Source organism: Clarias gariepinus, chromosome 3 (assembly GCF_024256425.1).
Source record: "Clarias gariepinus isolate MV-2021 ecotype Netherlands chromosome 3, CGAR_prim_01v2, whole genome shotgun sequence".
In the NCBI taxonomy this organism is placed as follows: domain Eukaryota; kingdom Metazoa; phylum Chordata; class Actinopteri; order Siluriformes; family Clariidae; genus Clarias; species Clarias gariepinus.
In genome coordinates, this window is record NC_071102.1 from 26922751 (window position 1) to 26950066 (window position 27316).

The 27316-nt window shown below is 41.6% G+C and overlaps 1 protein-coding gene across 14 annotated transcripts in view; it reads left to right on the forward strand.

The window, feature by feature from the left end:
- macf1a (microtubule actin crosslinking factor 1a) overlaps positions 1–27316 on the forward strand; it is a 189597-nt gene that overhangs the window by 154323 nt on the left and 7958 nt on the right. For 10 of the 14 annotated variants that reach the window (XM_053491902.1, XM_053491909.1, XM_053491903.1 and 7 more), the window contains 35 exons: positions 7246–7407; positions 8334–8504; positions 8768–8934; positions 9050–9209; positions 9662–9988; positions 10103–10187; positions 10271–10497; positions 10733–10939; positions 11638–11865; positions 12572–12790; positions 12923–13126; positions 15175–15400; positions 15497–15723; positions 16143–16265; positions 16391–16492; positions 16589–16690; positions 16769–16942; positions 17039–17194; positions 18392–18589; positions 18796–18924; positions 19496–19678; positions 19798–19953; positions 20678–20884; positions 20980–21099; positions 21554–21723; positions 21840–21999; positions 22095–22289; positions 22399–22671; positions 22992–23180; positions 24202–24313; positions 24465–24622; positions 25376–25538; positions 25739–25893; positions 26002–26076; positions 26852–26869. In XM_053491902.1, the coding sequence (XP_053347877.1) occupies positions 7246–7407; positions 8334–8504; positions 8768–8934; positions 9050–9209; positions 9662–9988; positions 10103–10187; positions 10271–10497; positions 10733–10939; positions 11638–11865; positions 12572–12790; positions 12923–13126; positions 15175–15400; positions 15497–15723; positions 16143–16265; positions 16391–16492; positions 16589–16690; positions 16769–16942; positions 17039–17194; positions 18392–18589; positions 18796–18924; positions 19496–19678; positions 19798–19953; positions 20678–20884; positions 20980–21099; positions 21554–21723; positions 21840–21999; positions 22095–22289; positions 22399–22671; positions 22992–23180; positions 24202–24313; positions 24465–24622; positions 25376–25538; positions 25739–25893; positions 26002–26076; positions 26852–26869 (5928 nt within the window). The remainder of the gene's footprint in view (positions 1–7245; positions 7408–8333; positions 8505–8767; positions 8935–9049; positions 9210–9661; positions 9989–10102; positions 10188–10270; positions 10498–10732; positions 10940–11637; positions 11866–12571; positions 12791–12922; positions 13127–15174; positions 15401–15496; positions 15724–16142; positions 16266–16390; positions 16493–16588; positions 16691–16768; positions 16943–17038; positions 17195–18391; positions 18590–18795; positions 18925–19495; positions 19679–19797; positions 19954–20677; positions 20885–20979; positions 21100–21553; positions 21724–21839; positions 22000–22094; positions 22290–22398; positions 22672–22991; positions 23181–24201; positions 24314–24464; positions 24623–25375; positions 25539–25738; positions 25894–26001; positions 26077–26851; positions 26870–27316) is intronic. The other 4 variants (XM_053491907.1, XM_053491908.1, XM_053491897.1 and 1 more) reach the window with 1 other exon arrangement.

A 27316-nucleotide genomic window follows, 5' to 3' on the forward strand; every position in this document is an offset into this window, starting at 1 on the left:
CAAAATCCCAGGTGTCTTAAAAAGGGCGATGATGAGGAAGCTTATATTGAGGATTGCTATGTACCACAGCGTTCCATTTATGACACCATGCGGATTAACGAGCAGATTGACCAAGGCTCTAAGATTAACCAGCCATCTCGAAGCACTTTGGGCTCTGGTGGAGGTGAAGGAAGCACACTTTCCAGCAACGGGACTTTAGGAGCTGACATTGGTGGAGTATTTGTGGCGCGAGGTGGGTCTGCTGATGCAGGGGTAAAAAGGTTAGATGAAAGAGTGATTTTTGATGCTCTCAAACTAACTGGTGATGCTCAAAGCATGCCATCTGTAGGGGGTGTTGGCACCAGCATTATTATTCCTGCATCAAACTCAGCTGCCGTTGGAGCAGCTGTAGTCACAAAGAGGCGTCATCATGTTGGTGACAAGAAAGATAATCCAAATCGGCGATCCTGGAAAGCGTTTATGCCCCCAACTTATCCCGAGTTTGCTGAGCGGTTAGAGCTTTCACCTGTAGAGAATGGAGAAAAAAGATCATCTGGGGCAGGGATCCCAGTTTCACCTCTCCATCCATTACCCTCCTTAGTAACTGCTCCAGCCTCCTCCATATCCACCCCACCTCTTGCTTCCTACAGTCCTTCTCCTGTCTCCTCACTTGTCCCTCACAACTCTTTGATCTCCAACTCTCCAACCCTCACTCCATCAATCAGCCCAGTTTCTTCCATTCAATCACATTCAGTCAAGCAAAAAGAGTCCCCAAAGTTGCGTCCTCATCAGTCAAAACAAATTAAGCCCATGCCTACTCCTTCTAAAGAAAGACCATCTTTAAAGACTACTCCAGTACTTCAAAGAAAGCAGGATGCTGCTAAGTCTCCACAACCCAGCCCTTGTATCCAGAGGCAGGTTGAGAGTGGTGAGAAAAATAAGCCAAGTGCAGCCCCCTTACTTAGTATAAGAAGTGCGTCAGAAGAACAACCACAACATTGGAATACTGCTGCAACTAAAACATCAGACTCTGAGAGGGAGTCACCATTCCTGGAATACGATCAGGATACTGCCCCATTGATACCACCAAAACCAGTATTTTGTCCTCCCACTAAAGCCCGTACCTGGCCTCGTACTACAAAAGGTATAAAAAGGTCATTTGGGCATGGAGTGGTACTTCACAACTTGTCAATTCTGCCACCCTTGCCTCCTTTGCTGGGAGAGGACAGTGATCTGGATGAAGAGTCATTGTACCTGTTAGATCCCCCCTCACCTTTCCTTCAGGAGGAGGGACTGAGTTATGGGGGCTTACCACTGTCCCCGTGTCTCAGCCAAGAAGGTGGTGCCGAAGGTCTTTTGGGATGGCCACCTTCTACGGGGGAACTACGAGAACGTACTGCTTCAGAACTTTGTTTTGAGGAAGATGAGCGGAGAATCTTGAAAGAACTGGAGGATGAGGAAAAGAAGAAACAGGTACTGGAGAGGGAAGAAAATGAACGGTTAGAGATGGAGGAAAAGAACTGGCAGGTTGTGTTAAAGATGGATAGTCATGAAACAAGCAATATTTCATGGACAGTAGAGGGGGAGGAATCTGAGCTGCAGGATTGGGAGACACAACAGCTCAGTACCTCAGATTATAGGTCTCTTCTGACCCCTCCAGTAGGTTTTGGAGGATCAGAAGTTGCCAGTGTTTCTCCTTACCCAAGTTCAGAGGATGGATCTGTTGACCTCTTTCTGGAATTAGAGAGACAATGCATTGAGGAGGAGGAAAGAAATGATGCATCTAATCTTGAACCAACTCTAATATCTAACCCCACTGAGCCTTTGGTTTCATGCCATACCCTACCTAGAGTAGAAGAAGAAGAGGAAGAGGAGGAGAGAGATGCTCAGACTGAGGATATAGGGGATAAATCTGGCCTCACAAAGAACACTGATCATATAATCCAGTTAGAGCCTTTTCAGACTGAGCCATTGGATTTGGGAACAGATCAGAATATTTCCAGCAAGGATACTGATGATATGATGAGTGAAAGCTGTTATGATAGTGATGCTAACACCAGTTTTGCACAGGATCACACCACACCCATGCTTGGTATATGCACTTTGGATGAGCCTTTGTTGGAATCAGAGTCTAGTGGAATTCAGACATATCACCTGGACGGAACTATTCTGTCAGATACAACACAAGCAGACAGACGAGAAACTGATTCAGACCTGGGCAGTGGAGTCTTATCGGAACAAGAACAGGTAGATGATGAAATAAAAGACAAGGTGTCTGAGGTCCATACCTTAGTGAGTCATGAAGACCTATTACCAAGTCCTAATGAACTATATGAAGAACATAATGACTGTGAGTTAGATACATGCAAGTCTAATTTTAAAGAGGACATTATCCAGCTGTCTCTTGAAACTTCTGATTTAGGCAGTAATTTAGAAAAAGACATTGAGGGCAATATCTGCAATGTGGAATCTTGTGTGGATTTGGACCCCAGTGTTTCAGTTAAGTTAAATTCTGAAGAAGTAGAAGTGATGTTATTTGTGGAGACCTATAAGGAACTTTCGGCAGTAGCTGAGAAGGTATTTGTGCCTGAGGACATGTCTGTACGTGAGCACAAGCTAACACATGAAGCTCAGAGGCCCCCAAATTCTGATAGCTCAACCATTCTAGAACAAGCACCCTCAAACAACAGTCAATCTCCTCCTCACTCCCCAGTCTCCAAATCACCAATAAACAATGATGGCAAGAATGCAGATTCATCTGTTCCCACTGACAGCTTTGTTTACCTAGCAGTGGCAGTCCCATCGCAGTACTTACAGGATTGTCCTCCATCCCCACTTATGGAATCTACTCCTCCTAGTCCCCTTCTCAAACCTTGCCCTGACCAGGAAGAAGGGTCTTTTTTATCCTCTGATAGCTTCGTGTACCTGGCAGCACCTGAGCGTCTACCTCTAGTGTCTGATGGCGGTTCTGCTGGTGAGGACTGTCGAGACTTGGACTCAGAATCTGAGACTAGCCAATCGGGTGTGGATTTTTTTCTAGGGTTGATGAACGAAGATAGTGACTGGGAGTCCGATTTGTCAAGACCAATTTCAGTGCCCCCATGTCAAGATCAGTGGGAGCAACTTGAACCAGGGGACTTGTATAGACTTTTTTGTGAAAACCAGTGCGAACAAGAAATTTCTGAACCGTCTGATGAAAAAGACGTCACTTGTCAATTAATTCATCCCGATGAGGGAGCGTCAGTTTCATCACCATGCGATTGCACTGAGGTAAAGGCCATTCAAAATTACCTATTGTGCCGTAGAATGTGCATTTCCATTTACTGTTACTACACTTTTAGGAAAAAACTTGTTTCTTTTGTTAAGTAGAACTTCAACTACTGTGGTAGTATTTCAACAGTTTTAACTATTTCAACTAGTTTTAACTAGCGTTACTCCCAAAAAATGAAACTTGTTTGTTAAGGAACGGATATAGATCCACTTTTTTATCTCGCTGTGTGAGTGGATGCATATAATTATACATCCTTGACCACAATCTGGATCTGTATTCACACTGCTTACATGTGGGTTATGCAAACAGGGTTTTCATTTGACTTCAGTTAGTGACCACAGTTTTAGTCTGCATGTTTACACTTGTGATTTTTTTTTTCCTTTTCTTTAAAATAAACATGACCAAAAATTATGTCCAAAAAAATTTTGACATTTAGTAGCTTGGTAACAAATGTACAGTTTTTTGTGCGGATATTTTCTTGTTGCGTGTATACATGTTGTATATTCTACATGTCTTTCTGACGGAAAACTAGAGAATTGGGTTGTATACAGGAGAGACAGAATAGGAAATAGATGCTGTTTGCTTATGATTTCGAAAATCATCTATATATTTGACGATCTCTTAATTTGCTGTGACTGGTCGGGTGTCTGTTCTGTGTTACGGTTGTTGTGGTGTGTGTCATGAGTCTGGCTGATGTAGACCTGATGTGCTTCTGTTATTATATTACTCGTTTTAAGTAATGGCCAAGCCCTGCCTGTCCATCTACATTTCATTTAGTCATAGTTCAACATTGGTAATTCTGCTTTTCTGCAGAGTCATTGCCTCTTTTGTCCCCCAAATGTAATCACCTATCCATGATTGGCAAAGAGCATTATAATTACTGAGTGTCCGCCATGAATCAGCAAGCAAATTGAGTTTTAAACTTTTTAATATCTTTTGTGGGTTGTTGGAAGAGGAACGAAAAAAAAAAAGCCAAGATAATGTGTCTCTTATGGAGTGTCTGTTTTTTTAAAGCTTAACTAGCTATAAATCTCCATTTCCTCTTTTTCTGCTATAAATCTACAACCCCACACCACCTCACCTTACCTGTTCTTGTCAAAAAGTGCCCTCCCCTTTCGCCATAACGAAGGCCTTGTTTTTGAGATAGGGAAGTGAGAAATAAACACAAAGCTTTTTTGGGGGGGGGAGTTGCTGTTGCCAGTAACACAGGAACACTAAAACATTGTTGAGAATATAAATAGATGATAAGAACATGCCAAGCTTATCAGCCCTGGGCTTTCTGATTCAACTTTCCCCTGTAACACCGGGGAGGTGGGCACCTAATTCACAGGAAATCCGTAATGTAATGTAATGTAAACTTTGGGGCTGTGAAACGGTCGCCAGCGAACATGCATAGTTAAACCGTGGTTGTTTTGAGATACGACAGGGAACTCTCTGGGGTGTGATCACAGGCCAGTCATTCATGGAACAAAATGGCTCCATGGCTGAACACCTGGCAATGCTCATGATAAGAGTGGGTGATAAAGCTGTTAGCCAGAGAGGGGACAGAGGAAAGTCGATCTCATCTCCGCATCTGAACTACTATCCCAAGGTGGATTGGCAGTAAACTTGATGCAGCAGAGACAAACAAGCAACCTGTATAGAAAGGAAGGAGTGGAGCATGAGAATAAGAACCTGTGTTGTGGAAAATGATAATACAGGCACGTTTGACCGTTTTGAAAATGATGGTACTGAAAGACTGCTCGCAGGAAGCACCTGTGTCACGAGGGACAAAGAGAGGGCGGGGCTTTAAGCTTGACAACCACATGCACACACTCACAAACATACAATCACACAGTTCATCACAAGTTCAACAATAGCAAAGCTTTCAGCCAGGTATGAAGTCATGGTTTAACATTCTAAAAGTTTTGGCTCCATGTGCATTAATTGTAACGAGCATCTAAAGCAAGGGCCCAAAACGTTTACAGCCACAGTTTACACCTGCTAACTTTAAAAAGAAATTCCATACATCTCCCTCAGTACAGATTTAGTTACTGAATCAATATAATCAAAAAATCATCATGGCTCATTGTTTAAAGTATGCTTTGTTTGATTCATAACATTTTTAATTCCTGAATTTCCAAATGACAAACCATTTAATATCACATGACTTTAATATTACTTATAATGTAAGTCTGCTATTTGAGTGATTGAGACAAAGGGCCTAAAAAAAGCACACTGATGGTAAAAATGTATTTTATTAACTGTGTAGTGTATAGGAAGAAAAGTGAAAAACAATCAGGAAAATAAGGAAGAAATTTAATTTTTTCCAAAAAACAAAACAAAAACTATGCAGTGTTTTTTTTTTTTTTTTTTTTTTTTTTGTTATCACGTCTTCTTGAAATATTATATTGTTAATATTCAGTTCGTAATTGCTTATATGTTTTCATTAGACACACATTGTTTTTGTGTGTGTGGGTGTGTTTGTCCTTTCTTCATTTTTTATTGACTCAGTGTAATTAATTGCCAGTAATGTCTGTAAATGGAAAGTGGCCATTTTAAATCTGGCTTGACTTTGCATTTCTTTTTTTCCCTACTTATCGCTCTCATTGTTTTTTCCTTCGCTTCCTCCGTATTTCTTTTTCGCTTCACTTCGAGGCTCTACACTAAATAATACTATTTCCACGAAGAACTGCGAAATCATATGAATATTTTGTAACAGAATTATGTAAGCGATTTAACTCAACACCGCTTTGCTCTGATGCGGCTGACCTTTTGTCAGTACTTTAACACAGCCTTGTGGTTTGTACTGAAAGAGAAAAAAGAAAATATAAAGACTGGAACGGATAGAGATGTGGGTTGGCGTTTGGGCAGGAAGGCAGCCAGGACTGAAAGAATGATATGTGGAGACATGGTGAGAAACAAAAGAGGAGTTTGGCAAAATTGTTTGCAACAGAAGAAACATGGGTAATGAGAGAAGATGAACCCAGTGTGCGAGAGTCACTGACTAGCTTACTGGCACGTTCAGAGATTCGGGGGGAAAAAAAGAAAAAGAATGAGAGGCATCTCAGATATTTTCCAGAGCTCGACTGCAGTAGTGTCTGATGCGGCTTTTGGCCTGAGATACTGTAGATCGAGGAAGGGCAGGGTGTAACAAGTGAGAAATAGTTGATTTAATGTCCACAAGCACCAAGTCTGAGTAAAAGACCGAACTGAGCGAAAGCTAATAAAGGCTAATAAAAATGAAAGCACCAACTTTTCCCTGCACACAGACAACGCACTTGCATATTGTCCACGTATGCACGCACACACTTTGTTGGGGAGAGGGTGTGGTGGCTCACGGCTGTAGCCCATTGTTATTGAGACCAACAGATATCCTGTTTAAAGCCCGGAGCTGGCCTTCACTGCAAAACAGCTGTCTCTGAATGGATACACACTGCTGCAATGAAAACAGGATTTTCCAAATATGGGGCAGATGCTGACTTGTAATTTCTTAACCTCTATCAAGAATTCTTCTGGTCTCCACTTAAGCAGTATGAGAAACACATTTCATGCATAATTATTACAACAGGACATCAAAGCACCCAGGGAACACCCAGGCCATCAGTAGCTCTTTTATTTTCCAACATGGATACGAGAGGATACGCCTGTACGCCCTAAGCTTACCGGTTTAAATCTACCTCGCTTTCTTGTCTCCCGGGTTTTTCCCCAGAGCCCTCAGCTGCAGCGTTGATAGCGGTCGGTTGTGTTTTTGTTCCTGTCCTTGTGTGCAAACCACTAATATAAATACTGTCCCAGAGTCTCTGATTAAGTGTTGTGGTTAAGTGTCCTTGGAGATCTCAGAAGTACTGTTATACAGAATTAAAGCCCTATATTTGTTTTTGTCTTTTTAGTGAATGGAGATGGACAAAGCTCTTTAATTTTTAAGCACTTTACCACGTCCATCATGTTGCTGCTGAAAAGTGTGTATAATGCATTCATCTTTTTTTCTCTCTGTTTGATGTGTGTGTGTGTAGGCTGTGGAGCGTGAGCAGGTAGACAGCATCCAGCCCAAACTGCACCATGTGAATGCTGTGGGTCAGGGCCTCATCCAGAGTGCAGCTAAACACACAGACACACAGGCCCTGGAGCATGACCTGGAAACCACCAACCTGCAGTGGAACTCCCTCAACAAAAGGGTACGAAATTATGTCAGGTTTATTATGCAAATTATTATTATTGTTTTTTTTTTTATGTTAGTTTGATGTTAATTGAGAACTTACGGCATGACGTAAATTGTGCAACAAAATCATATATTTAGCATATATTTTCATTGGCAAACTACAGTTTTGCATCTTGAAGGACATGCTCTACTAAAATTATTTGAATGCGCCTCATTAAGGTGTTTAATGGGTTAACAGTCAGCACTTGTTTTCATGCCTTAAATAAATCTTGACAAAGTTAAAAAAGGTTGAAACGGTTTGTGTAGGGCTTCATGATGTACAGCGCTCATAAAACCATATTTAAAACCATATCTAATATCTGAAACAGTGAAATGTATCATTCATAAGTAAGAGATATACGACACTGTAGGGAAATGAGGTCAGATTTCTAGCCCGGGAAACATCTGTAATCCAGATTCAAGTTCCTGTTGCTGTAATCATTATGAGGTAAGAAACCTAAGTAAGGATGTGGAATGAACTGAGGATGGTTCTTTTTTTTTATTATTCTATTTCCTCCCAAGGTTTTTTATCTTATTGAGTCACTGAGTTTTTTGGGGTTTTTTGGCCCCCTATGGCATCATCTCTGGTTTTCTCATTGGGGATATATTTAATTTTTAAACCTGAATTTCTGTAAAGCTGCTTCTTGTCGATATATAAATATATTTAAAAAAATATTTTTTTTTACATTAATAGGTGTTCCTTAGCTCATGTTTTACTCATTTCATGGGAAAAAAAAACAGATTACGTTATCTGTGCAGCTTGGCTAATGGATAGATTTATGTGGTGTCTGTGCAAAAAAAGCAATTATGTCATAGTTGGTGAGCAAATTCTTAAATGGCTCAGTATTGCTGCTTTAACATGTACTGTAGGTCATTTGAATTCGTTTTGGTTTGTCTCTTTAGGTCGCTGAGAGAATCGCTCAGCTTCAGGAAGCCCTTTTGCATTGTGGGAAGTTTCAAGATGCTCTGGAACCTTTGTTAAGCTGGTTACATGACACAGAGGAGCTGATAGCCAATCAGAAGCCACCGTCAGCTGAGTACCGTGTGGTTAAAGCACAAATTCAAGAACAGAAGGTGAGGCTTTCCCAATGACAGAAGTAAAAGTTTTTACAGTTGAGTTTGTGTAATAACCGTCTACTTTTAAAAGCAGAATGTTGTTATCCAATAGAAAACAAATCTCATGAACTATATATTTGTTATAAATTATATCAATATTATTCGATCGATTGATTAGTGGATCTAATTAGTGGTAAAATTAATGATTAGTGGTGGAAAAACAGCTTGTTTGTTTCTTTTACAACTGTTTACAATTTACAATTGTTTTGTTGTTTCTGCAGCTGCTGCAGCGGTTGCTGGATGACCGGCGTGGGACTGTAGAGATGATCCGGGCTGAAGGCGAACGCATCGCAGCCACAGCAGAGACGCAAGACAGAGAAAAGATCCAGAGACAGCTGCGAAGCTTAGGAGAGCGATGGACGGATCTGCTGGACAAGGCCAATGCCAGGTGAGAGCCTGACGATTCCTTTAGAAGCAAGTCAATACCCTGACGCTTGGTGAAAATGTGACAGTCGGTATAAAACAGTTATTTCACGTGCACTGAGCCTTTGCTTCTCCTGCAGGCAACGTCAGCTAGAGGAGCTGCAGATTCTTGCTTTGCAGTTCCATGAATCAGTGGAGCCTTTGGGAGAGTGGCTGAGTGCCACCGAGAGACGCTTGAGCTCCGCTGAGCCCATGGGAACCCAGGCCTCCAAAATTAGCCAGCAAATCAGCCGCCATAAGGTACAGAACACCACTGTGGCTGTGGTGTAAGATGCTGCTGTCTTCAAGCTCAAGAGAAGTTTTGGTTTCTATTTGTTTTAAAAGTGTTTAGTATAGTCAGGTAGAAAGAACCAATGTAAAGAACGCTTGGGAAGGAACATATTGGGGAAAGCGCTTAATCAAGCCCAGCCTGTACAACCCACCCTGTTCATTTTATTTATGTCTGTGATTTTAGTTTTTTCGTGGATTTTTAAGTTTTCATTTGTTATATTTATCTTTTATTCATTGAGTATATATTTGATTTAACTCCTATATTTCATGTTTTCATTATTATTATGATTTAATTCTTTAGTCATTTTGGTTTTTCAGTTTTTTTTCCTCATCATGCATGGTCATTTTTCCTTTGTTTTGTCTTTCTCCCCAATGCCATATCTCCCCATCGTTTTCTTATTCATCTGTGGGCAAAACCTCAGGCCCTCCAAGATGAGGTGTTGTCTCGGGAAAAGGAGGTGGACCATCTAGAGGCACTTGGCCAAACTCTCTCCCCTCTCAGCTGTGCAGCAGACCGTGATTGGCTCAGTGAGCGTGTGGGCTCAGTCCGCAGCGGGCACACTGAGCTCCTTAATTGGTGCTCTCGGCGAGCAGCCATGTTGGAGCAGGCCCTGGCCAATGCACAGCTGTTTGGGGAGGAGGAGGTGGAGGTGCTGAACTGGCTAGCCGAGGTGGCCCAGCGCCTGGGTGAAGTCTCAGTGCAGAACTACCAGCCCGAGCTGCTGGCAGAGCAGCATAAGTACACTCTGGTAGGACATGCGAGGCATTTTTAATGACGCAGTAGATTTGGTTCTTGCAATGGGAGGGAGAAAAATCTCTTGTCTTTTTTTATATGTAACATTTTGCTACTTGGTCTCTCTTAGTCGCTGAATGAGGAGATCGTGAGCCGGAAGAAGACAGTGGACCAGGCCATTAAGAATGGACAGGCGTTGCTAAAACAGACCACAGGTACCGAGGGCACTCCTTGTACTTTCTTGGTTGCTTATAATTATGGATCTTAAAGTTCTGACTCTTTCCTTGTTGTGTTTCAGGTGAAGAAGTGCTGCTCATCCAGGAGAAGCTGGACGGAATAAAGAGCCGATATGCAGAGATGACAGCAGGCAGCAGCAAGGCCCTTCGTAACCTGGAGCAGGCCCTGCAGCTCGCCACCCGATTCGCTAGCGCCCATGAGGACCTCAACCAATGGCTCGATTCTGTCGAGGCAGAGCTTAACAACATGGAGTCAGACACAACACCCGCCTATCAAGAGAGACAGAAGGTATAAAGGATTTTAAGAGTTCGACGGCGGGTTTCGAACCTGAATGGTCAGATCGCAGACCTAGAGCTTTAGCCACATGAGCCACCATAAAATCTATTTAAATATTAAAACAAATTAAAGGGAATTTAAATAAAGTAAATCCTTGATTAGTTCAGAGCATTTTAACCTGTAGATCTAGATGCTTTGTACGTTTGGGTGAAGTGTCTCATTTCTCCTTGTATGCACTTTGTTTCAGGACCTCAAGTGCGTGTCGGCTGAGAAGCGGCTTATTCTGGACACGGTTAACGAGGTGGGCAGCGCGCTGCTGGATCTGGTGCCCTGGCGAGCACGTGAGGGTCTGGACCGTCTAGTGGCTGACGCCAACCAACGCTACAGACAGGCCGACGAGACCATTACGCAAAGAGTGCAGTTAGTGCAGGCGGCCATCCAGAGGTCACAGCAGGTACTGAATCCGTTTTAAAGAAGTTAGTCTGTTTTAGTAATCCATCCCCTGTTAAAAATAGTCGTCATGTAAACCTTTTGATTCGGGTCACCTTTATAATTAGGCTCTTCGGCATGTAAGCAATTGCCGCACAGCGGACACTAAACAAAAGGGTGACTGCAAAATGAAATTGAATTAAGTTAATAAATAAATGAAACGGTTCTTTTTTAAAACTATCTTAGAATTCTTAGAGTGTCGAATAGTTTGTGGTTTGGCCGCTGTTTTGCTGAGGCTGGTGTAATTTAAGATTTATGAATGTAGTTAAGGCGACTGAACACTGTGGTAACCTGCTGAACTCCTTCCATTTTAGCAGCACTCTCAGGCTTCAGGCTGTAATGTTCACTTTAAAGCACAGGCACATGAATATGGTTTGAATCGAAGCTTTTCTCTGGATTGCTGAGCTTAGTAAAAATATAAACAGGCCATTCTTCATCTGCAGGGAAAAATAAATTAATTGCCGTTTATGTAAACATAGTCAGTATGAGTAATGCTTTGTTTTAAGACCCAAGAATACTTTAAACCCAGTTCAACAAACGCACAGCATTAATCCTATTTATTTTAAATGCTGCATTTTGTGAATCTTCTCTCTTAATCCGAGGGCTTGTCTATAAGAATGCGACAATATTAAGTGAAAACAAAAAAAAACAATTGTGTTGCAGTATGAGGAGGCTGTGGATGCGGAACTGGCCTGGGTGGGGGAGACGGAGAGGAAGCTGGCCTCCCTGGGGCCTCTGAGTCTGGAACCTGACGTGACGGTGGCTCAGCTCCAAGTCCAGAGAGCCTTCAACATCGACATCATCCGCCACAAGGACACAGTGGACCAGCTCCTGCACACACGAGAGGATATCCTGGAGAGCTGCAGTGAGCAGCAGAGAGAGGCACTGAAGGTAAGAGAGGAAAAGGGGGAGAGTAAGAAGAGAGAGTGAAGGAAAGTGAGAGAGTATGCAATCATTTTGGACAGCTGAGCAGTTTTCTTTTTCTTGTTGCATCATTTTTTTATATAATAAGTGCTTTAATGTACAGGTAGTCCCCGACTTACGAACATTTGAGATAAGAACTGAACACGGTTCCACTACTTCCATTTCAATCATGGAAGTAACTCTTGTGTACTGTACAAAAAAATAAACCGCAGTGCACGAATTACCAAAATTTACAATTATATACAAAAAGTGTGTAATTTAATGTATAAAATTATGAGGAAAACATTGGAAAACAGCCCTGAGACAAAATGGCGTCCCCTCACGATATAAGGCCAAAGGGACAACACATATTTAACATGTGAGATTCCTTAGGTGCAATTATGGTTTTTGGCCACATGGTATCATAGTATGATGGTAGTGTGGGGATAGTGGACAGATTTAGTCGAGTGGATTGGTATGCTTTACATTGTTTATTTGTGTCAAAGTTGTATAAGACTTACTTTGTCTGACTTAAAAACATATCTGACTTATGAACATGCTCCCGAAATGGAACTTGTTCGTAAGTCAGGGACTACCTGTATATTCAAACACTTACATCTCTTGTACCAATAGTCATATTTTAAAAATGACATACTATATTAATAGCTCATGAGAAACCATGCTGTCCCTGTAGGTAAAGACGGATTCGCTGAGTACTCGATATGAGGCAGTAAGTCAGAATCATGCCGAAAGGTTCTCAGCGCTTGAACAGGCTCAGGTGCTGGTGGCCCGCTTCTGGGAGACATACGAGGAGCTGGACCCCTGGCTGGGTGAGACAGAGACCCTGATAACTCAGCTGCCTCCTCCTGCAATTGACACCGAAGCTCTCCGACAACAGCAGGACCAGATGAGGGTCAGTCTGTATTTTAGGGCAATTCTAAGCTTTTGGAAATTTTCACATAGGGTTAAGTTGTTTCTATTGTGAATATATATAAAAAATTATTTTTTTACACTGATTCTCATTCAGTTTATGTTCTCCCTGCAGCTGTTGAGAGAGTCTATAGCCGAGCACAAACCCCACATCGACAAGCTGCTGAAGATTGGCCCACAGCTGGCTGAGCTAAGTGCCCAGGAGGGGACGGCGCTCAGACAGCGCTACGCCGAGGCCGAACGCCGCTACCTGGCCATCAAAGAGGACGTCAAAGGACGAGCTGCAGCACTGGATGAGGCTTTCTCTCAGTCTGCACAGGTGTGTGTTCTTATTGTCTGCGTGTCGGCACTACCGAAGTGTTTAAAAATTTTGGATAACTTTAAATTTTGGTTCTATAAGTTACTTGTTTTGATAATAGACTTGACATAGTGCGACAGCTTCTCAGATCATTAACGTTATTTTGGGAACAGATGCAGCTTGATACAGTTCAGGGCAGCGGGTCCCCGGGGTCGAGATTTTAAATAAACATTGAAAGCATCACTAAGAATAAAGAGACTACACTGCCTGACCCCCCATGAAAAAAAAAAAAAAAAAAATTTACTGATCATAATAATCAGCAGTAGAAACCTTTTAATAGTAAAAGTAGGAGCAATGTTGCGATTACATGAAGTTAGTTGATTACTTGAATGGACTAAATGACAAGATTATCCCATCAACTGATTTTTTTTCTTCTTCTTCACTGACGGGACAGGCGTATTCTCCGGCTCAAAGTGTGAAGGGGAGCACGCGAAACTTTTTTCACACATGAATTGGCCATGACTTTACGCACCGTAATCAAAGCTAAAGGAGGTCAAATTAAATAGAGGGCGCCCTTTTTGGACCAGGCAGTGTAGCATTTAATTAATGGGGAAATGTTCATTAAATGAACAATGAAAGCATCATTAAATGAGGCGACAACACCGCCTGACCCAAAACAGTCACAGAGTATGATATTAAAGTATCAATCCAATCTAAATAGGTTAAAAACACTGTTTGCTTTGTAATAATTATGGAATTATATAATATTTTAATATTTCATGATATCCCTATTGAATCATTAACGTTTAGTTGGAATCGATTTTAAACTTTGAATTGCCGTCTCATAAAAAGTTTATTACCAAAATATTGATTGCTCAGAGTTTGTAGTTCATCATGTTTGGCAAGATTATCACATTTTACTTTTATACTGACCATCTGCTACAGTTGACTCACCCATCATGAATTCATAAACCTCATATAGTCATTATGAATATGATCTGACAATAAGCAACTCGGCGAATGTTTGTTGTTGATATGCTCGCTGGCTTGTTTGCATGTTATTTAATTAACACATTGTATTGTCTCTCCACCCCTCTCCATCCCTTTAACCGTATTGTACTGTTGCTGCACTCGTCTCTGCACTTGATTTTCATTTCACCTCCGTCATGTCCACTTCGTCCCCTTCTATTACTCCCTTACTTTCCCTGCCTTGTTGCATCTTCTTGTCCCCTTAATTTCTCCATCCCCTATGTGTTTGTGCAATCCATCCCTCCATCCCGTCACTCACTTTGGATGTGCTGTGTGTTCACCATCACTGCTCTCTACATCACCCACAGCTGACAGAGGTAAGAACATCATCGCTCATGCAACTCATTGTCCACCCTAAAGGCGTAAAACTGGTGTTTTGTAATTGATTTGGCATGGTATGGGGTTTTCATCTAATCCTCAAATGCATGGTGTTATTTTATCAGCACGGATGCAGCTACGACTGGGATTTATGTTGTTCATTGATTGAATTTTGTAGATGCCAGAAAGAAAATTTTTAGGAATGTTAATTAAACACTTGGGAATAGACTTCATTAAAGAATTTCTGTTAAAATAGTGTACCATGTTGTTCTTGTATCTATACCTGTAATAATGCATTATTTACAAATGTAATTTGGGACACAGCCAGTCTCAAAACAAGTCTCGCCATAATTAATCGTAGACCACTAGCATTAGCGGTAGAGCATAATCCTAGCTTTAGGCTACAAGTCTAATGCTTTACTCTATTCAAGATAATAATTTCGAAAAAGTGCAGTGTAGCTGGATGGGATGTACAAAAGACAGACAGACTTTCAGACACAAAATGAAAAAGAAAGACCCACAGACATACAGATTAACTTGGAGAGAAAGAGATAGACGGGAACCGAGACGACAGAAACCCAGACAGAAAGGTAGACGGAGAGACACAGATGCACAGACAGACAGATGGAATTAATATACAGTACATGTGTAATAGTATAATTATATACGTACTGGGTATTTGACCTTTGACCCCTGAGCCTCTTCTTGGACATTTCATTCAGTTCCATGACAAGATGGACCCCCTGTTGGAGACGCTTGAGGGAGCAGTGCAGCGCTTACGGCAGCCTCCTCCCGTGGCAGCCGAGGTGGAGAAGATCCGTGAACAGCTAGCAGAGCACCGAACCGCCGGACTGGAGCTGGACAAGCTGCTGCCCTCCTTCAGTGCCCTATGTTCCCGTGGCGAAGAGCTCATCACCCGTGCATCACATGACGATCCTGCTGCTCAGGGTGAGTGCCCAGTGAATGACGTAGATGCCATGTATTGATCTCTATATATAAATAATTGTGACGTTACAAGTGATGCGTGTTACTCTGTCCCTGTAGCGGTGCGCTCTCGGCTCCTGAGACTCCGCTCCCTGTGGGATGAGATCAGGCAGAGGGCAGAGGAACGGGAGGGAAAACTGCAGGATGTTCAGGACTTAGCCGGAAAGTTCTGGGCTGACATGGCTGCCCTGCTGAGCACGCTGCGTGACTCTCAGGAGATCGTGAAAGAGCTGGAGGACCCTGGAGTGGATCCATCACTGATCAAACAGCAGATAGAGGCAGCAGAAGTAGGTGTTATGCATCGGATGGGTTATACTGGGTGTAATGCTTAGAGGAAAGGCTTGCATATTTATGTTTCTGGATGGGGAAAGAAGGAAAACAGGTTTTGTCATATGCCTGTTTGTTTTCAGAGCTGAAATCTGATATGTCAGTAAGAATGGGCTGAGAGTTACAGTATGTTTGTGTATTAGATTCAGAAAGGAAGATTCAGATGTTTAAATTGATTTCATTTTGTTTTAGTATGCATTGCTTGACTTATTATTCCTGATGCATATAATCCTTTAAATTTTTTTATTTACAAAAAGAAATGCTATTTCTATTCTATTCATATGATAATGGAGTTTACACAAATAGTTCATTTGTAGTGTAATGCAAATTAAATTGCTCTCTCCATTTCTTCTACTTAACTATGTGCGTCATCTCTCAGGCCATTAAAGCAGAGACAGACGGCTTGAGGGAGGAGCTGGAGATTGTTCGCACACTGGGAGCTGACCTCATCTTTGCTTGTGGAGAAACTGAGAAACCAGAGGTCAAAAAGACCATCGATGAGGTAAGAGCAAAAACATTCAAGGTTTTTTTTTCTTTCTTTTTTTTTATCACACTGGTTAGGCATCCAAAAACATCTATTTTTTTTATTATTTTGCTTAAAATTTGAACTTTGTACCTTCCGTCTAGATGAATGCTGCTTGGGAAGGCTTGAACCGCACATGGAGAGAGAGGATGGAGAAACTGGAGGAGGCTATGACAGCCTCTGTGCAGTACCAGGATGCTCTGCAGGTGGGTGGCACTGGCACAGATACTGAACCGCTCACTGATGCAACACTTATGTAAAGAACGAAAAAAAGCATATTAATAAGGATTTTTGCTTTCTAGGGTATGTTCGACTACCTAGACAACGCTGTCATCAAGCTGTGCGACATGCAAACTGTAGGAACTGACCTCAGCACCGTCAAACAACAGATAGAGGAGCTCAAGGTTCGGATAAGTTTGTTTGGTTTAGTTTAGTGAATTTGTAGACTATATGAAATCTGGACTCATTTTCTCTTCCTGCAGCAATTCAAGGTTGAAGTCTACCAACAGCAGATAGACATGGAGAAGCTGTGCCACCAGGGGGAGCTCCTGCTTAAAAAGGTTTCTGATCAAGCAGACAGAGACATGATCCAGGAACCTTTGACGGAGCTCAGGCACCTGTGGGAAAATCTGGGAGACAAGATTACTATCAGACAGGTTAGCATGCCTCAAAAGGTTGTTTGTATTTGTATGCATGGGGATATTGATTATCACTGATGATACTGAATTTTTCTTTGTCTTTTCCTTTCTCAGCACAAACTAGAAGGAGCTCTTTTAGCCCTGGGTCAGTTTCAGCATGCTCTCTCTGAGCTGCAGTCCTGGCTCAGCCACACACACGCCACTCTGGACACCCAGAGACCCGTCAGCTCTGACCCCAAAGCAATCGAGATCGAACTGGCCAAACACCATGTAAGCACATATTTTAAATTTCAGTACTGAATATTACTGGAACTGGCTGCACTACTGAACATTGGTTACAGAATCCATAATTTGCCATCCATGCCATCCATAATTTACTGCAAACGAGCACAAGCTCACATCTCACAAGTGATGGACAAACAAGACTAGGCGCCAGTCTCCTTTTTGTCTCACTTAGGTCTTCATCCAAAACTTGTGAGCTACGGTTGGATATAGTGATACTCATGATTTTATTACACAATCTCTTACCCAACAATCCTTGTCTATTGATAATTTCCATTTATTTCCAATTATTTTTCCAGTTTTGCCACAAAAAGCCTTTTCCAATAATAAATGAATAAAACATCATCTGAATAAAAAAAAACATTGCACCATACACAGCACTAATCAAAAATTTGGACCCACTTTTTTGGTTTTGTTTCGTGATTTATTTTCGAACAATACTGGAAATTTTAAAACTATGAAACAACACATATGAAATTATGTGATTAAGTACCTACAACAACAGTCAGCTGATCTGGATCAGTTCTTGCAAGAACAGTAATGTCAAGTGCATTTGCAAAACCCACCAAGCACCATGATGAAACTGGCTCTCATTAAGACCTTATCAGAGAAGAAATACCAAAACCTACCTCTGCTGCAGTGAAGTTCATTTCACAGAGAAGTTCATTTTGAGTCACAATAGCAGACACATCTCAATATCAACAATATCAAGATTGTTGCATATTTTGGCTGCATTTAGCATTGTTTAACAATGTAGAAAATAATAAAAATCAGGAACGATCATAGAGTTGGAAGGTGGTGCGTCTGAACGCTGAAAGTATTGATCTAGGTTTCTTTTGCAGTAGACTCTAGCAGGCTGTTGTCGCCTCGACGATGTCTGTTTTATGTGTTTTAGTCCAGTTTCAAATCACAGCAGCTGGTATCTAATGTATTAATAAAAATCTTTTATTATAACCAGTATAATAATCATCATCTATTAAAAGCTTCGATACTACCTTCTTTTTATTGAAATGCCTTTATCAGTTCCTGAATCTACACTGTTTATACACTCACCACCAATAACTACGATTTTCCCATGAGCACCCTTTATCTTGTTTGCTTTTGTTAAGCTGAGACCTGCCTTGGTACTCTCCTCTCCTCATAACGCTCTTTATTTATAGTGTACATTTCTATTTATCTGCGCAGGTGTTGCGCAACGACGTCCTGTCCCATCGAGCCACGGTGGAGACGGTGAACAGTGCAGGCTCTGAGCTGCTGGAGTCCAGTCCTGGAGATGAAGCTAGCCACCTGAGAGACCAGCTGGATGAGCTGAACCGCAGCTGGGACAGCTTACTCCTGAAGACAGATGAGAGACAGAAGCTACTAGAGACTGCGCTGCAGCAGGTGCTTCGCCACAACACTACTGATAACGTTACCGTCCTAGAGCGAACCGTGTAGCCTTTTTTTTATTTATATATATAATATAAATGAGAATTGCAGAGGATTAAGTGGCCTATAAATTCTAAAAGGGTGCTTAGCAGCGAGGACAGACAGTCTCTTTAATATTAATGGTAGAGAGCGTCGTGATCAGTTCTCTCTGCTCTTTTCAGGCGGAGGGTTTCCATGGTGAGTTGGAGGAGTTCCTGCAGTGGCTGAGGCGCACAGAGAGTCAGCTATCGGCAGCCAAACCCACAGGTGGCCTTCCAGAGACGGCCAGGGAGCAGCTGCAGCAGCACATGGTAAACTTTTCACTACAGACCTGTAGAGAGAGCTCGCTCCGTGCTCATTTGCTTATGCTTTATATACTGTAAAATGATGAAAATTTTGTAGTTCAGTATATATTAAAGGAATACAGTGAACATGATTTTTAAAATTTTTTAAAAACTTGCTCAATGTCTAGAATTATTGCAGTGTTTGACATTACCATTAGCTAAGGGGTTAAGGTGTTGGATTATCAAACGGAAGGTCCTAGGTTCAAACCCCAGCACCACTAAGTTAGGCCCTTGAGCAAGGCCCTTAATCCTTAACTGCACAAATGGTGCAATAAGATAAGTTCGTCTTCCAAATACCGTAAATGTTGATGTGTTTTACCTGCACGCTAATAATCTTTCCCCAAAAGCATTGCACACAGTGTGTTCAGTATGATGCTCATTCTACCATTTAACCATGATGATTGTGCAGCGTTCATAACGGTCTGATTCTGGCAGATTAAAAAAAGGCATCTGTAAATGGCTTATGATAAAATTCAATGTGCATCTAAAGAGCACTTTGGAATTTTAGTTTAATGGAACAATTTTGCATGTGTTGCAGGAGCTGCAGGCTCAGTTGACGCAGCGTGGTGAGCAGTATCACCGACTGCTAGATCAGGGAGAGGCCATGCTTTTGGCCAGAGGCGGTGAGGAGGCCAGCCCTGGAACCACCCAAACCCAGCAGAACCTGGCTTTGCTCCAAAACAAGTGGACCAGTCTGAATGCCAAGATTGACGACAGGAGGGTACGATAACATGCCTTGTAACTACTTATACTGTAGCTCAGAGTCATTCGAATCAATATTTAATTAGCCATTGTGTAGCCATCTGGTTCTCAGTGCTTTTTCTTTTGTTTCGGCATTAGGCTAAGCTGGAGGAAGCTGTATCACTGGCAACAGGGTTCCAGTCATCACTGCAGGACACCATCAACTGGCTGACGCAGGCAGAGCAGACTCTGAATATGGCCCAGCCACCTAGCCTCATCCTTGACACCGTCCTCTTCCAGATAGACGAGCACAAGGTGAAGTTTGGCTGATAGAATTGATCAATTTCGTCTCTTTTGGAGCTGAGAATGTGTGTGTGTGGGGGTTTGGGAAAAGCTGTTGGGATGTCGTTGTGGCTGAATCTGCCAACTGAAAAAAAAAAAAAAAAAAGACACAAACCTGATTTTGGTCCAAATATGGACATAAATATATATCGTAACATAAATACATATCAGCAAAATGACCAGTGTTGTTTTGATTTAATCTAGTCTTGGCTATTTTCCTGTAAAAATCACCTGGGGTAAGGACATTTTTTAACTAAACGGACCAGGACATATCTACTTTAAAATACTAAGCACTCTCCCCCCTGCACCAAAACACTACTACTCCTTGATTGTTCCCACCGTTTCCCGGGATACAAGGAAGATCCATCAAGCTTCTAATCTATCCAGGCACCATGGTGGTGAAATTCTTTTTTTATTCATATTTATTTTTTATCTATAAGGTTTAATTTTCTTTTTAAGGACACTGGCTCTTTAAAAATAATGACAAAAGACTCATTGCTTCACTTATTTAAAACAATAGTCCCTGACCCGGTGCAATAACATGGGGTTGTATTAATGATAAAGGCTACAAAACATTTATAGGTGAAAATGTCATCATCTCACCATGTAAAGCTTTTGCCCAGGCCTCTGCTCACATCTATTTACTCGGCTGTCCATAGACGTCTTCACAACCCTGACTAATTTATGTGTTCCTTAGGTGTTTGTGAATGAGGTAAACACGCACAGGGAGCAAGTCCTGGCTCTGGAGAAGGCCGGTTCTCAGCTACGCTTTGCCAGCCTCAAACAGGATGTGGTGCTCATCAAGAACCTGCTGCTGAGCGTCCAAGCTCGCTGGGACAAACTGGTGCAGAGGTCTCTGGACAGAGGACGGCACCTGGATGAGGCCCGCAAAAGAGCCAAACAGGTACCCCTGTCTTTTATTCTTTTTTATTATTATTATTATTATTAGTAGTATTACTTAGGTGAACATTATATTAATAAAGTGTGTTTTATGGATAGTTCCACGAAGCCTGGAGGAAGCTGTCAGATTGGCTGGAGGAGGCTGAGAAACGACTGGACTCTGAGCTGGAGATCTCCAATGAGCCTGATAAAATCAAAGTGCAGCTCACCAAGCACAAGGTACAAACCTAAATAAATGATCAGCATTCAGTGTCTGAAGATAAAACTAATGAAGGACAAAAAATTGCACTGTTTTCTTGTTCATTGGTGCCACCTGCTGGGCCAAAAAAACCATCTTTTAATATTTTCATTTAAACTAGTAAAACTAATTACATTCAAGACATACATATGGAAGATAAGACAAAATATACAATATGATAAAAATATAAGAAAACCTAGCTGCACAAATACACAATATAAAAAAAAAACCTAGGTGTACAAATGTGAAGAAAGAGGGGATTTTCTGTACAAATATAGAAACTTTAGTATGGAGATAAAGTGGGATTGAAATAGAAATGTTCGGAGCAGCAAATATGCATGAACGTGTCTTATATCTATATATCAAGATTTCTTTTGTTGTTGTTGTTTAATCACTTGTCAGTTTGATAAAAAGTCTTCTTTTCTGTAATTGTAGGAGTTTCAGAAGGCTCTTGGTTCGAAGCAGCCTGTATATGACACCACAGTGCGCTCTGGGAAGGCCATGAGAGACAAAGCTACACTGCCAGCTGACACACAGAAACTAGACAACCTCCTCGGGGAGGTCCGAGACAAGTGGGACACTGTATGTGGGAAGAGTGTGGAAAGGTAAAAAGCCCTCTATACCACAGAATCCTTTGAATAGTCAATGGAAGTGAATATAAAAGAGGAAAGAGAAAATTAGAAGGTTAGAAACAGTTTTGCATCGTCTCTCCCATTCTCAGGCAGCACAAGTTGGAAGAGGCCCTGCTGTTCTCAGGACAGTTTGCAGAGGCTTTGCAGGCTCTTGTGGACTGGTTGTATCGCGTAGAGCCACAGCTGGCTGAGGATCAGCCTGTCCATGGAGACCTGGACCTCGTCTCCAATCTCATGGATTCCCATAAGGTACCAATGAAATAAAAGTCACTCTTACAAGTTGATGGAATCAGAAATTAGATTATTATTAACTGTGTATGTAAACATTGTTGGTATTATCTTAGGCTTTTCAAAAGGAGTTGGGGAAAAGGACCAGTAACATCCAGGCACTGAAACGTTCTGCCCGGGACCTCATGGAGACGGGCCGAGATGACACCGCCTGGGTCAAAGTCCAGCTGCAGGAGCTCAGTAACCGCTGGGAGACGGTCTGCGCACTGTCTGTCTCTAAACAGACCCGTCTCCAGCAGGCTCTTAAACAGGTGAAAAAGCAAACAGATTAGACTATAGTAAACGCAGGTGCTGTAATAATTAACTAAAAGAAAATACAACTGGAACACAGCTGCATCATTTCCTTTTACGTCCTCACAGGCTGAGGAGTTCCGCACAGCAGTGCAGATTTTATTAGAGTGGCTTTCGGAGGCGGAGCAAACCCTGCGTTTCCGAGGCGTCCTGCCAGAGGAGGTGGAGACCTTGCAGGCCTTGTTACACACGCATCGGGACTTCATGCAGACCGTGGAAGAAAAGCGAGTGGATGTGAATAAAGCAGCTGGCATGGGGGAGGCCATACTGGCAGTGTGCCATCCTGACTGCATCACCACCATCAAACACTGGATCACCATCATTAGGGCACGCTTTGAGGAGGTAGTGCAGCTGCATTTATTGTCCGTTCTTCCATCAGATTCGAAGATGAAAAGCGTGTTGAACTAGTGTTGAAATAGTTTTTCAGTTTTTTAGTCGAGGAAAATTCTCATCTCATCACATCATGAAATTTGACACACAACAGTTTATTTCAGTGTTTGTGCTGTAAAAACTTCATCAAAAAAGGCCAGGGTTGTTCTTGAAATAATCGATGATGCCCCATTTTGTCCCTAATGAGACATTGTCTTTGCTTCCATAAAATGATCTTTCGTCTCATTTAAATAGAAATATCTCTAACTGAAAGTTCTTATGCATCCCCTTAGGTTTTGACATGGGCGAAGCAGCATGAGCAGCGGCTGGAGGCAGCGCTCGCGGAACTGCTCAACAACGCAGCACTGTTGGAAGAACTGTTGTCATGGCTACAGTGGGCAGAGACGACATTGGTGCAACGTGACACTGAGCCCCTCCCCCAGGACATCACTCAGCTTAAAACACTGATCACGGAACACCAGGTGGGTGGGGCTACACTGAGTGGGGATCATGAACTGCCATGAAGGGTTTCTTTATAAGCACTCATCAGCCATAACATTACAGCGGAAAACATGTTGCCAGATATTGTGTAAGTTCCCCCTGTTCCCGCTTAGCAGCTCCGGTCTCTTGTGGAATGACTTCACAAGACCTCTGGGGAATATGCTGTGCTGCCTGGTGCCAGATCCTTTGGGTGCTGTGGGTTGCACGGCAGGGCCTTAGTGGACTTGCTTGTCTTGAGCATCCCATGGGCGCTTGATCGGATTGGGATGTGGGGAGCTTGAAGGCTCTTTGCCTTCATGGCCTCATGACCGCCCGTGACCTCAATAAGAAATAAGAAATACGCCTCTGAGTGGCGCCTTGATACAGTGCTTGCCCTATAATCTGGGGATGGCTAGTTCGATTCCCTGGTGATGCTGTAACCTCTCGCAGCCGGAGGTCTAGAGAAATCTGATAGGCTGAGATACTGGTACTGAGAGGTACCTAGTGCTTCCACGTTCCACGGGGGGGGAATTGAACATAACTTAATTGGACAAATAAAAATAAAAACCTTTTTAAAATTTGGAATAAAATAATAATAAAATATATAAAAACTTTAGCTATAGAAAATATAAATAATATAGAAGATAAGAACAAAATAGAAAAAAATATATATTTTTTAAATGTAGCTGTACAAAATATACAAGATTTGGCTGTGCAAATATAGAAAATATAAAAACTTTTGTGGAAATTGACATGGAATTTAAATAGAAATGTCCGGGGAGCATGCAAATATACATGATATTGTTGTGTCGTGACATAATCAAAATTGATGTCATGTGGCGTTAATGTTATGAATGATCTGTGTGTGTGTGTGTGTGTGTGTGTGTGTGTGTGTGTGTGTGTGTACACAAAACCATCTAAAATTTTAAATAGTATCTATTGACTGCGAGTGTGTATGCCTGTGCCTTTATACAGTTATATGTTGAGATCAACATATTTAAAACCTGTGTACACCTCTGTCAGGTTTTCATGGAGGAGATGACGCGTAAACAACCAGATGTAGATAAAGTGACGAAAACCTACAAGAGAAAGCCATCAGACAGTTCTAGCAGTCTCGCTGAGAGACGCGGTGTCCGTAAGTGGCCTCCCTTACGCTTCTGTACTGCTTTTAGTCACATGCACTAACAGAGCACAGTGTACTCAGTGGAATATTTGTGTCAAGTAGGTGTGGCGAGAGTAAATACAGATCAGATTCTCACTGGATATGTTTGCTTTCTCTTCCTCAGGTAAGCAGCAACAGCAGCAGCAGCAGCAGCAGCCTGCCCTGCAGGTAACCGGAGGAAACCCTCGTCTTAACCAGCTCTGCTCTCGATGGCAACAGGTCTGGCTCCTGGCCCTGGACCGTCAGCGCAAGCTCCATGATGCCCTCGACAGGCTAGAAGAGGTACTGCTTGCGGCATCATCACGAATAATAAATGACGGTGGCTGAGAAGTGCAAAACAAAATAACAAAACCGAAAACAATAACAAAAAAAAAAAAAACTAAATAACGAAATGGAAACAAAATAACAAAACTGAAAACAAAATAAAATAATCCTAAAATACTGAATTAAATCCTTAAATGGGAATACATGTAAATGTCCGTGTGGCTGCAGTACTACCTGTATATTTTGAGTGACAGATGTCTTGTTCAATCAGTGGTAAGTATGTAATTCGCAAGCCACACCTGCGTTTTTTTTTTTTTTTTTTTTTTTTTTTGCTCGTTGATTCTTACCGCTGATTGGACGAGACATCTGTCAATCAAAATATACAGGAAGTACTGCAGCCACACGGATATTTAGATGTATTCTCATTTAAGGATTCATTTCAGTATTTTAGGATGTTTTTTAATTTTGCTATTTTGTTTTTGAATTTCTTTTGTTTTGCGATTCTCAGCCACTGTAATAAATTAAACAACTCTATGAATTATATTTCGAGTTATTCATTAAAAAAACATATATTAGTAATTAAACAAAGATACTGAATTTCTTTCTTTGAATCTGAAGAAGAATCTTAACTCCTTAACACATGCATGTATCACTCTTGGTACATAGTTATCATTTTGCTTTAATTGCTTACTTATCTGTACATATCATGTCCAGTCTAATATTTCTACTTCACTTGTCTTGTCCTTGTTTGTGTCTCTCACAATGTTGCAGTTAAAAGAATTCGCCAACTTCGACTTTGACGTATGGAGGAAGAAGTACATGCGCTGGATGAATCACAAGAAGTCTCGCGTCATGGACTTTTTCAGACGTATTGACAAGGACCAAGATGGCAAAATCACCCGGCAGGAATTTATCGATGGCATCCTGGCTTCAAGTACGTACATAATGCGTATTGATATAAAAACATTCGATTAAATAAAATAATAAGGAATAGGAGTTCTGCTGTAGTTTTGTTTAGACACTATATGTATTTTAAATGAAATGTCCTTTTAAAAGGTAAATGTTTTTAGGAAACACAAGTTTGTGTTTTAGATCTGTGCATTAATTTAACACCGTGCACTTTGGTCTCTACAGAATTCCCCACCAGCAAGCTAGAGATGACTGCCGTGGCTGATATCTTCGACCGTGACGGTGATGGATACATTGATTACTACGAGTTTGTGGCAGCGCTGCACCCTAATAAGGATGCTTACAGACCAACTACGGACGCAGACAAAATCGAAGATGAGGTAATATCTGATATATATACCTGATTGAAACTTTTATTATTCCCATCTTCCCTTTGCAACTATTTACAAAGGGAATATTTCTTGTTTTTGTTTTTTTTCTGCATGTAGGTCACCAGACAAGTGGCTCAGTGTAAGTGTGCTAAGAGGTTCCAGGTTGAACAGATTGGCGAGAACAAGTACAGGGTGAGTTTGTACAACTAATTTTACTTTTTATTTAATTATTAATGGCTAGAAATAAGCTCATTACAGATCTACTAATGTATATTAATGAAGATGTTTACTAAACATCCATCGATGCCGCTTTCTCACGCCTTTATTGTTCTAACCATCACGACCACCTTGTAATCACATATTGTTATCTCATGTTATTTTGGATTAAAGGTGCATTGCTGTGTGTGTGTGTGTGTGTGTGTGTGTGTGTGGTGTGAATCCGCTACATGACTGTACTACCACTGCATCACTACACAACAGTGTATGCAGAGTGTGCTTCTCACCACCAAACTAATGTCCATCTCATATTTCCAGCGAATGAAGGAGCTGTGTTGTTTTCATGTTTTCTCCCTCCATCATTTTCCGCGCGGTAATGACACTCACAGCAAGACTCCGTCATAGGACCCGGGTCTATCGCACTTATTAGACTGAGCTGTTTGTCTCTGTTTGTGTCTGTCTGTTGCCTTGTCATCTCTTATCTGCACTTCTAATCTGCCATTCACCAGCACTCTAATCCAGTTTTAGGAAAAACTTTTTTTTTTCGTATCATCTATCCTTAGTTAGATTAATGTTAACACCGAGTCATTATTCAGTTTTAGATTTGTTTTTATTTAGAACAGGAATTAATTAAAGTTAGCTGATTAATTGTTTTCAACATTTGTGTTTGTACATGTTATTTCATCCTCTTTCTCTCTCTTCTTTCTTTTCCTTGTTTTCTTCCTCTCCATGTCTGCTGGATTTTTTGTAGTTCTTCCTTGGGAATCAGGTAAAGTGACTGGCGTGTTTGTGATATGGCCTCTGGAATCTGTTTCAGATTTGGTTAGGAGTTGTGACCCGGCTTTCAAATGACCGGACCACGGTACACAGAGAGCCAGTCCGCACTATATACAGCACCGTTGAATATAGTACAGATATTTGTTCGAACCTCTCTGAGCCACAGTTACTGGGCAATTCCTTTTCTGGTTTGCATGGTTACACAGCCATTACCAACATATCCCGGGAATGTCTCCACTTCCAAGTCTGGAGCAGATATCACAGGCCATGTCAATGTGTTGTGTTGTATTTGAATAGTGAATGTAATAAAAATATATATATATATGTTTTGATAATTTTAATGATACTGAAAAGATTTGGTGGTTTGATTGATGTACAATGACGTCAAACTTCTTTGGTGGAGGAACAATCTGTCAAAGGTGCTGTTCTTGAGATTTCG